This window comes from Schistocerca americana, chromosome X (assembly GCF_021461395.2).
Source record: "Schistocerca americana isolate TAMUIC-IGC-003095 chromosome X, iqSchAmer2.1, whole genome shotgun sequence".
NCBI lineage: Eukaryota > Metazoa > Arthropoda > Insecta > Orthoptera > Acrididae > Schistocerca > Schistocerca americana.
The window spans coordinates 466,987,036-466,999,319 of record NC_060130.1 but is presented as its reverse complement, the minus strand read 5'-3'; the positions used below and the strand labels follow the sequence as shown (position 1 = coordinate 466,999,319).

General features: G+C 40.5%; 1 protein-coding gene across 5 annotated transcripts in view; it reads left to right on the top strand.

Moving 5' to 3' along the window:
- The window catches only part of LOC124555780 (fibulin-1-like), a 630,166-nt gene that overhangs the window by 308,034 nt on the left and 309,848 nt on the right, over positions 1-12,284 (top strand). For all 5 annotated transcript variants that reach the window (XM_047129834.1, XM_047129832.1, XM_047129833.1 and 2 more), the window contains exons 9-10: positions 2,402-2,551; positions 9,483-9,620. In XM_047129834.1, the coding sequence (XP_046985790.1) occupies positions 2,402-2,551; positions 9,483-9,620 (288 nt within the window). The remainder of the gene's footprint in view (positions 1-2,401; positions 2,552-9,482; positions 9,621-12,284) is intronic.

Sequence of the window (12,284 nt, the reverse complement as noted above, 5' to 3'; positions counted from 1 at the left end):
TGCATAAACAGCACAAAAACACACATAAGTGAATCCATTTATTGAAGAAGGTAAAACACCATGATACATACCCAGCGTTGACAGTACTGTACAATATGGCACACAAACGTGATGAAAACTAATGCAGCCCATAACACAACTGAAACCACACAACTGACTGCAGACCACCTAATGACAAGTACAGCACTGTGAGTAAGATGCCATAATACCCTGCCAACACATTTGGTGGAGCGCCAAAGCAACAATTGTGCTAATATCTGCAACCAAGTGTTACACAGCCATCTCGGAAACTATTCATTTTTGTACCCATGTTTATTGGACTTATTTTTACTGTTTTGATGAGTACTACCACCTCACAAAGTAGATGGGCAAATTAGCTTATATTATCTGTCCTTTTCACTTGAGTTGCTTTTATTAAATATTTTTCTTCATGATAGCATAGATGCTTTGATGAATCTTTTCATTTGGCTTCTTTGGGAAACTCTCACAAGCTACTAAACTGAGAGTGTATTGTACTGTTTCTGAAGAGGAGAAATTTGTTAACATCGAGTATAGATTTAAGTGTCAGGAAGTCATTTCTGAAAGTATTTGTATGGAGTGTAGCCATGTATGGAAGTGAAACATGGATGATAAGTAGTTTGGACAAGAAGAGAATAGAAGCTTTCAAAATGTGGTGCTACAGAAGAATGCTGAAGATTAGATGGGTAGATCACATAACTAATGAGGAGGTATTGAATAGAATTGGGGATTTTGTGGCACAACTTGACAAGAAGGAGGGACCGGTTGGTAGGACATGTTCTGAGGCATCAAGGGATCACCAATTTAGTATTTGAGGGCAGAGTGGATGGTAAACATCGTAGAGGGAGACCAAGAGATGAATACACTAAGCAGATTCAGAAGGATTTAGGTTGCAGTAGTTATTCAGAGATGAAGAAGCTTACACAGGATAGAGTAGCATGGAGAGCTGCATCAAACCAGTCTTAGGACTGAAGACCACAACAACAACAACAACAACAACATACTGTATTTTAATTGGTGCTCTTGTCTACAAAAACTGCCTGTGCATAAGACATCAGTTTACATGTATACAGGTAAAAGCGATTTTTGTGAGTAGATATTTAATTAAAAAATAATGCACTTTACATATCAAATATTTGTATAATACACTTCGTAAATTTAAAAATTCTTCAATGAAGTAAAAGCAATGATACTGTACATATGGCTTTAAGCATATTGCAAACGTTTTGGCCCCATTATTTGCTTATATCTCTTTGGGAAATTCTTTATAAAGTTGAACTCCCATCTAAAAAGGACCTTTTTGGCACAAGGATGTGTTTATTTGGGTCAAAAGTAAGTTTTTGTTTTGTTTAAATATTTTGGAAAGTTCTGGTAGGGTGTAAATACTTTTCAGTAAAGGAGACCACTCACTGAAAAGCAGAAGCATTGAGCTGTCAGTAGGCACACACAAGAAGAAATAAAAAGTGTTAGCTTTCAGAGTAATCCTGTTACAAGCTATAGGAAAATATACACAGAAAACACATACACATACGCATGCATGCATACACATGCCTGTGCCCCTAAATGGTGCCGGCTGGACTGTCAGTGCCAGTGCTGCATTTCAACAGGTCGACTGGCTGCGATAGGGTTGTGTAGTGTGGGGTGAATAAAGGCGGGAGGAGATGAGAGGCAAGGAGAGGGATTGGAGATGGGTAGCTAGCAGCTCAGAGGGAGGCAGCCATTTTGTTTTCTTTTGTTTGGTATAGTGATGATTAATATCACAGTTCCTTTTGCAACCTACTATTGTTAGATATTACATTTATTTTAAATAGTAGAAATGCAACCATGTAATGTAAATGTATCTATGTACTCCACTGACAATTCAATAGAATGAACTTTAATACATGAGGAGATGATATAAATTCGGTGCAATCAAACAATTACAATATGAGTACATGGCAGATGTGAAACCATTTCCTTCTCTTCTTTTTGTACCCAGTGATGCTTTATATATAGAAGTTTTATTGTAAATGAAAATATTTTAATACAACTGAATAATTTACAGAAACAAAATATACCACTCTTATGCTTTCATAAGATGACATTCTCTGCTGTTCTACATTATTTTCAATAGACATCTGTATTGTATTGTGTGCCTTTTGGTGTCTCGAATGACATCTCAAATGAAAATTGCATAATCCCAAAGTAAATAATATAATATGAATGTCTTAAATGAAAGATAGTTGACTGGAAATATACCGAGTATACAATTCAACGTTTTTATGTGACTCACAGGAGTTAACCCTATGTCAAATAATTGTCATAAAGCACCATTCACTAACTAATGATAATTCTGTAAGATTGTATGGATTATGTACATGTCAGATGTTTGTTCTTATTAAAGATATAGATGAATGTGACCTGAACTGGGGCATCTGTGGAAACTTCAGTATATGTCAAAATACAATTGGATCATTTGTGTGCTTTGGACAAGTGCTGGCTGAAGATTGCAGACCAGGATACACATTCAATGAAGCAGACCAAATCTGTGAAGGTAAAGTTGTTGACATAGTTTCATAAATTTATTTGTGTAAAGGTTATAATATAAATGCACAGCTAAACAACTGTTTTTCTGATTTCTTTCCCTTCAGTCTGTTCATCTGAAGATTGTTTCAATATTCTCCTCACATTAAGTGAATGAAAAGAAAAATTGTCTTTAAGGGACTCATTGTGTTCTGAAGTTCTTAGTGCCATGCATTATATAAGTAAAAATGTGCATAGAATAGTGAAAGGATGTGAAGTCATTTCTGAATTCAGGAAGTACACGGTCTTATAGTCAGACTGTGTGCATTGGCAGAATGGATGTGTATCCAATGAGTCGTTCATCAAACACATTGAGATACTACAAATGGAATTTTATACACAAATATCAAGGGTGGGAGTAGTTCAGAATAGACTGTGTGTTTATGCTGCAGGGTAAACATACTGGCTGAAGGAAAATAGGAATAGGAAGCAGACTGCTGGGGAGGAGGTGTTGTACAGAGGCACACAGCATATAGGGCAGAGATCAATGAAGACTGAGTTCAGGGGACAATGGGATTAAAGGATGTGTTCAAGGGCCCTTTCCCATCTGCACAGTTGTGAGAATTTGGTGCTTGAGGTGATGATTTGGATGGTATCTGTTAAGAAGCAGCCTTTAGGGTCAACCACACTGAGTAACAGGGTTTGTCACTGTGTCGTCAACTGTGCCCATAGCCACAGTTCATCTGTTCCTATTCATGAGTGTGAATACCTGGTTGGTACTAATGCCCACATAAACAGCTGTGCACTGGTTGCAGCATAGCTGGTTGATACAATGCTACTTCACAGATGACCCAGTCTCTAATGGAGTAGGATGTAAGTATGACAGGTCTAGAATATGATGCACTGGCTGGGTATGTGGGATGTGTCATTCAAATTAAAATTATTCATTTGGTGTGGGGACTGAAAGCAGGACTTGATTAGAGACAGGGAGCAGTGCAGTATCACTTTGTGATATAACTTTGGGGAGAGTACGGAGTCTGCCAGAAAAATGTATACACACTTTAAGGAATGAAAATATTACTTTCGTGTTTATTTTACATTTAATAATTGATCTTATATGTTGTACAACCTTCAGTTCATGGTTACTTTAAATGTTCAAAATGTTCACCATTGGTGGTTATATACACAACAGGATGACAAGCGGTCGCGCAACTATGGCAGTCACTGTTACAGTGGAGATTGCTGCACATGTTCCTGTAATCTCCTGGTGAAGTTCCTCCAGCATGCATGGCTTACGTTGATAGATGTTATCTTTCACAGTTCCCCACAAGTAAAAGTCCATAGGTGTTAGATCTGGCGACCATGGAGGGATCTCAATGGACCCTCTTCGTCCAATCTAGTGCTCCAGAAAACTGTCATCCAGGAAAGCTCATATATCTAGATGGTAGTGTGGTGGCGCCCCATTCTGTTGGTAGAAGACCCGTTCATCAGCTCGATAATGTATGTGTACCTGGCAAAATTGATGTGCATAACATTTCCAGGTACATTTCTCCAGTGACGGTAGCATCAAAGAAAAAGGATCCTAGTAGAGCCCCTAGATGATAGTCCACACCTCACATGAACCCGTGGTAGATTGACCACTTTATCCACATAAACATGTGGATTTTCCAATGCCCAGTACACACTGTTATGCTGATTCATGGTTCCATTAATTTTAAATTGTGCCTCGTCACTCCACATTACCTTCATAACAGATTGCTCGTCATCAGTTACCATTTGCTGATACTGCTCACAAAATTGCATTTGGCAGTCAGTATCTCCACTAATCACATGCAGTAACCATGAATGTAAACTTTCCACTTTTCATCTTTCAGAATTCTTCGTACACTTGTACTGCTAACACCCACTTCATGTGCACATTGCATAGCAGAATTCTGTGGAGAATTATATAATGCTTCCAACACAAGAGCCAACAAAGCAGGACTTGTAGCTGTACACTATCTTCCTGATCTTCCTTTGTGAATATCAAAAATTGTTCCATGCAGTTCAAACTTGTCAATGATGCATTTAATGTTAGGTGGATTGGTGGTTCTGTTTCAAATTCCAACCTCTACTGACTCTGCACTTCAATGACATTATCAAACTTGAAAAACCACTTCACAATACATTTTCATTGCTCAAATGTCAAGCATGCTCAAGCCATCTTGTTTTCTCAATACTGAGATGAAAGTAATAACATCTGTTGAGCCAAGGGCCATACTACAACACACTCGTAACGCAAATTGAATGACAGTATTGATATCTCAATAGAGCCTGACAAAGAGTGTGTACATTTTTCTGGTGGACTCTATATTTCACATTTGGGTGCTCAATGAACATAATCAAAGCTTCCAGAATGAGATTTTTTGACTCTGCAGCGGAGTGTGCGCTGATATGAAACTTTCTGGCAGATTAAAACTGTGTGCATGACCGAGACTCGAACTCGGGACCTTTGCCTTTCGCGGGCAAGTGCACTACCATCTGAGCTACTGAAGCACAACTCACGCCCGGTCCTCACAGCTTTGCTTCTGCCAGTATCTCGTCTCCTACCTTCCAAACTTTACAGAAGCTCTCCTGCAAACCACACAGAACTAGCACTCCTGAAAGAAAGGATCCTGCGGAGACATGGCTTAGCCACAGCCTGGGGGATGTTTCCTGAATGAGATTTTCACTCTGCAGCGGAATGTGCACTGATATGAAACTTCCTGGCATATTAAAACTGTGTGCCCGACTGAGACTCGAACTCGGGACCTTTGCCTTTCGCAAGCAAGTGCTCTACCATCTGAGCTACTGAAGCACGACTCACGCCCGGTCCTCACAGCTTTACTTCTGCCAGTATCTCGTCTCCTACCTTCCAAACTTTACAGAAGCTCTCCTGCGAGCCGTGCAGAACTAGCACTCCTGAAAGAAAGGATACTGCGGAAACATGGCTTAGCCACAGCCTGGGGGATGTTTCCAGAATGAGATTTTCACTATGCAGCGGAGTGTGCACTGATATGAAACTTCCTGGCACATTAAAACTGTATGCCCGACCGAGACTCGAACTCGGGACCTTTGCCTTTTGCGGGCAAGTGCTCTACCATCTGAGCTACCGAAGCACGACTCACGCCTGGTCCTCACAGCTTTACTTCTGCCAGTATCTCATCTCCTACCTTCCAAACTTTACAGAAGCTCTCCTGCAAACCACACAGAACTAGCACTCCTGAAAGAAAGGATACTGCGGAAACATGGCTTAGCCACAGCCTGGGGGATGTTTCCAGAATGAGATTTTCACTATGCAGCGGAGTGTGCACTGATATGAAACTTCCTGGCAGATTAAAACTGTATGCCCGACCGAGACTCGAACTCGGGACCTTTGCCTTTTGCGGGCAAGTGCTCTACCATCTGAGCTACCGAAGCACGACTCACGCCTGGTCCTCACAGCTTTACTTCTGCCAGTATCTCATCTCCTACCTTCCAAACTTTACAGAAGCTCTCCTGCAAACCACACAGAACTAGCACTCCTGAAAGAAAGGATACTGCAGAGACATGGCTCAGCCAAAGCCTGGGGGATGTTTCCAGAATGTGATTTTCACTCTGCAGCGGAGTGTGCACTGATATGAAACTTCCTGGCAGATTAAAACTGTGTGCCCGACCGATACTCGAACTCAGGACCTTTGTCTTTCGCGGGAAAGTGCTCTACCATCTGAGCTACCAAAGCACGACTCACGCCTGGTCCTCACAGCTTTACCTCTGCCAGTATCTCATCTCCTACCTTCCAAACTTAACAGAAGCTCTCCTGCAAACCTTGCAGAACTAGCACTCCTGAAAGAAAGGATACTGTGGAGACATGGCTTAGACACAGCCTGGGGGATGTTTCCAGAATGAGATTTTCACTCTGCAGTGGAGTGTGCGCTGATATGAAACTTCCTGGCAGATTAAAACTGTGTGCCCGACGGAGACTTGAACTCAGGACCTTTGCTTTTCGCGGGCAAGTGCTCTACCATCTGAGCTACTGAACCACGACTCATGCCCGGTCCTCACAGCTTTACTTCTGCCAGTATCTCATCTCCTACCTTCTGTAAAGTTTGGAAGGTAGGAGATGAGATACTGGCAGAAGTAAAGCTGTGAGGACCGGGCGTGAGTCGTGCTTCGGTAGCTCAGATGATAGAGCACTTGCCCGTGAAAAGCAAAGGTCCCGAGTTCGAGTCTTGGTCAGGCACACAGTTTTAATCTGCCAGTAAGTTTCATAATCAAAGCTCTTCAGAAGTTGCGGTTTATCTGCCATGAAGGCTATCTCGAAAGTAACTCCCATTAGGCAATAAATAAAATACTGGAATTGTTAAAGAAAATGTATTAGAAAATCTTAAAAGTACACTACTTTTCTACACAATTATCATTCAGATTTAAGCATGTATTGCATATAACATAAAATTCTGTTGTCTGAAATTAATGTTTCGTTTGAACTGATGCAACAGTTTTTGTCTTTGCTGGCGAGAATGTAGCTAAACATTATAGTGTTGAATGGCTCCTATAAGTTTTACTCATGTCTAACAGTAGGCTTCAGTAATGATTACCCTTACAAAATTCATGAAATACACTAAGAAGATTCCTTTTACTTCCCATAATGATAGTTATAACCTTTCTGGGTGACAGAGTTTGCATACTGCTTTGATTTGTTGGGTGAGACAGTATGACCCACATCCTTGACTCCTCTTTTGTCTCTGTGTTAGCATGAGAAACATTTCAGTTTCATCTCCAATCAAGTTTCCATTCAACAGAACTTCACCTTTTGCATCATAACAAAAAAGTTGGTTCAGAGAAACAGTTGTACTGTGAGTCTTGTGGTTCTCAGAAGGAAATTCTGGGAACTTTTGCTATCATAATTGGTTGGTCACCACATCATACAAATCATCTTGAGAAATCTGCAAAAATTGAGATAACATAAAATGCTGTCTTTTATGAATCATTTGTCAGTTTTCTGTTCCAGCTCATTGTTGACTATAGATGGCCATAGCTGTTATTGCTATGAACATTTGTCCTTCCACTTGTACACAGATTACACCATTGATGCTCTACACCTTCACTCTTTAAATCTGCTCTCTGTACAGCATAAATTTCTTGATGATTGTCAACAATTTCAAGATTTTTAACTCTAAAAATGTGTTGCAGAATGAATTTCTCATTCTATGGAATTTTCAGTTGCAACACGCATTTTGGAAAGCTGCAGTTTGGAAACAAGAAGCAGTGCAACTTTTTAACTATTGTAGCTTGAAGCACACTGGCCAACATCCACATAGAGACTCCACTAGCTACTTTACAGTGCATAGAGAAAAGGACTTCATTCCAGTATTATTGGCTTTCTCTCCTATTTCAGTTGCATATTTAGTGAGAGAAAAATTACTGTCGGTATGGTTCTGTGTATGCCCTAATCTCTCTCATCTTATTCTCATGATCCCTACGTCAGGTATAAGATGGTGGTCTTTTTCAAATAAATGTTCTCTAAATTTACCCAACAATTTTCTGTGAGATCTATGCCATCATATTCTCATGTATGTTCCACGATAATATCTCTTACACATTCGGATGGGCTATTCTGACCTGTTACAATCCTAGCAACTTGGAATATTTCTGCAGTGATATGTACCAGATAATAACTTCAAACATTGTAACAATGCTCTAGAATTGATCACACTAGTGTCTTTGCATTTATGGATGCACTGCACTTTCCCAAATGCCTTCAACAAATCCAAATCTTTTATTCATACCCTAATACTAATTGTATGTGTTAATCCTTTCATATTGCTTCTTAGTATTAAAACTAATTACTTATACAACTTTACATGCTGAAAATGTTCATATATAATCTTGTAAGTGGGTACTACTGAGTTCTCTTATCTTCATAATAGGTATTATGTGACATTTATCCACATTTAAAGAGGGCAACTGTTATTAAACCAAGAGGGAATTTCATCTAAGTCTATCTTCTTCCTTACAATCATCCAATTATGGTAATTTCCTGCAGACAACTGCATTGTCAGTGAACAATCCCATAGGTCTGCTGATTCCATCTGGTAAATTGTTTCTGTGTGCTGAGATCATTAGATGTCCTATTATGCTTCCATGGAGCACACCTGATGTTACTTTCATTTCTGAAAAATGTTTTCCATCCATTATAATGAACTGTGTGCTATTAACTACATATTAACTGAACCAGTCAGACATCTATGAAGATGCTCAGTATGATCTTATATTGCAGCCAGTGATGTGGTACAGTGGCAAACACATTTCAGAAATGTATAAGACAGAATCTACCTGTTTGCCTACATCTATTACTAGCATGATGCCATGTATATGAAAAGGGTGAACTGTGTTACACCCTAAGAGAAGGTTTGTTAACCCTACAGTAGTATCATTTTATATTCTATCCAATATAAGAAGGCAATAATTCACATCCATCTTAAAAGAAAAAGAAAAAAATTAACAGGGTGCTTTCAATATAAAGCATGCTAGCTAAACAAATATCTCTATACAAGTTAAGGTGATCAATATTATTTCTTTCCATTGAAGCATATTCAGCACTGTAGGCTGTACAGGTTCTGATACAAAGTCTCTGTCATGTCCCTGTGTGTACAAATATTGTAGTTTAATGGTAGCAGATTGACATAGAAAAGTACCATCTTACTGCAAGTAACAGGCCTTGTATATTCTAATGATCTGTGTTTATATGTACTGTTACATGGCTCTGTGTAGGAACACATGCTTATTGATCTTAGTGTATTCTATACCCAAAGCAGATGCACAATGAAAATATATGAATTCTTGCTGGAATATGTTTCAAGAACACTTTCATCAGAGGGTAATAATAAAGAAGAAAATAGCAGTTTAAACAGCACTTTGTTGCAACAAATGTCATCAATGTTAAATATTCCAAAAATTTCCAGACATAAATGAATGTGAGAGAGGACTTCATAATTGCCAAGGGGATAAACCAGTATGTCAAAATACAGAAGGAAATTTCACTTGCTCTGCTTCATGTCCAGCTGGATACAAGTTCAATAAGAAGTTGGCAGTATGTGAAGGTAAGACCTCTAAAATTATCTGTTGCTTAAGTTAATCCTGAAAAAGACTGATATTATTTTTTTCCAAAAATAAAAATAAAGAAAGATTTTCACCTCTTCCAAACAATTTTAGTGTGATGAGACATAGTTAAGATTTGAGAGGCTCTCGATAAACCACAAAAAGAAATCATCCCAAAACCCACTGGTGATACTGGTGACATCAATTCCTCTTGCTTTGTGGGCAGTACGTACATTCTGTCATTTTTCTGTTCTGCTGCTGTCATTAAGCTCTGCTTCCTACAATCACTGGAGATCAAGGTGATGGAAGCAATATACTCCTATCTTGGCAGAGACTTGCTACTCTGAATGTTCTTAAGCATAGTCGATAGCACACATTTTAAAAGTTTTCAGTTCTGCATGACTTATCTCTGCCACTAATGTCATCAGTAAAGTGTATTTGGACCATTCCCTTGCAAACAGCCTCAGAAAGTTGTAACTGGAACAGTGACATTTGTGAAGTTTTGCTGTCTATTTATAGGTTGATTGATGTTTAATGTCGTGTGGCTGATGAGATAATTATAGATGAATCATACTGGATAGAATGAAGGTAGGTAAGGAAATTCACGTGTTCTTTTCAAGGAACCTTTCTAGCAATTGCCTGTTTTGACAATTTATGACACCTCTCCTAAATGCAAATCCAGTGTTCTTACTGACACAAATACATGTTAATGCAGCCTTCAGTGACAACTGATCTGGTAAACATTAAAAGCTTTTGTCTTTTACATTGGTCTTATACCATGTTAATAACGGTGGCAGTGTATGTTTTGCCACAGCACTTGGTAGATCCTCATTTCAAAGGTCACTTTCGCTGTCCACTAATAAGAAGATAAAAAAGACTCCTGAGATTCTTCTTTTTTGGATATATAGCAGTTTTTGAAAGTACACAACTTTAATGAGTTTGATGATGATGGTGATGATGATGATGATGATGTCTGGGTTGGGGGGTGCTCAAATGTGCGGTTATCAGTGCCCGTACAAATTCCCAACATTTTCTCAGTCCAATCTCGCCACTTTCATGAATGATGAGCATGAGTTTGAGTCACAGATCTTCAGCAACAGATTATCCCATTGTTTGACATATGAAGGCAGTATTTCTTCAATTTTTGGTGGAGTTCAAATTTAAAATAAGTGTGAATATCTAAAATGATTTACGTACTTATACTACTTACATGTACAGACTATATTTCAACAAAATCATTACCATGTTGATTGAGACTTTTTTTTGTAATGGCATACGGTTTACCCTAGTCCCAACAGTAAATAAATAAACGGGGAAACTGCTGCTAATTTTGAGTCATGCTATTACAGTGTTCCAGTTTCTCATTTGAGGTGAAATGCCATACACCCAACTACTGTTTTACCTCCAGGAAGAGGTAGAAGTCTAGTGGTTCTGTCTGTGGCCTGTAGGAAATGTGATCCATCACTTCTATTTGACTGGTTGAATTTGTTCAGTTGATGAAGCTGGAACTGATCAACCATTGTCTTGCAGCAAAATACTGCCTGAAGACAGCATGCCACATTTGTTTTAATGGGCCTGTATAGCTTTTGCAAGGCCTCATAAAATGAGGCATATACACTCCTGGAAATTGAAATAAGAACACCGTGAATTCATTGTCCCAGGAAGGGGAAACTTTATTGACACATTCCTGGGGTCAGATACATCACATGATCACACTGACAGAACCACAGGCACATAGACACAGGCAACAGAGCATGCACAATGTCGGCACTAGTACAGTGTATATCCACCTTTCGCAGCAATGCAGGCTGCTATTCTCCCATGGAGACGATCGTAGAGATGCTGGATGTAGTCCTGTGGAACGGCTTGCCATGCCATTTCCACCTGGCGCCTCAGTTGGACCAGCGTTCGTGCTGGACGTGCAGACCGCGTGAGACGACGCTTCATCCAGTCCCAAACATGCTCAATGGGGGACAGATCCGGAGATCTTGCTGGCCAGGGTAGTTGACTTACACCTTCTAGAGCACGTTGGGTGGCACGGGATACATGCGGACGTGCATTGTCCTGTTGGAACAGCAAGTTCCCTTGCCGGTCTAGGAATGGTAGAACGATGGGTTCGATGACGGTTTGGATGTACCGTGCACTATTCAGTGTCCCCTCGATGATCACCAGTGGTGTACGGCCAGTGTAGGAGATCGCTCCCCACACCATGATGCCGGGTGTTGGCCCTGTGTGCCTCGGTCATATGCTGTCCTGATTGCGGCGCTCACCTGCACGGCGCCAAACACGCATACGACCATCATTGGCACCAAGGCAGAAGCGACTCTCATCGCTGAAGACGACACGTCTTCATTCATCCCTCCATTCACGCCTGTCGCGACACCACTGGAGGCGGGCTGCACGATGTTGGGGCGTGAGCGGAAGACGGCCTAACGGTGTGCGGGACCGTAGCCCAGCTTCATGGAGACGGTTGCGAATGGTCCTCGCCGATACCCCAGGAGCAACAGTGTCCCTAATTTGCTGGGAAGTGGCGGTGCGGTCCCCTACGGCATTGCGTAGGATCCTACGGTCTTGGCGTGCATCCGTGCGTCGCTGCGGTCCGGTCCCAGGTCGACGGGCACGTGCACCTTCCGCCGACCACTGGCGACAACATCGATGTACTGTGG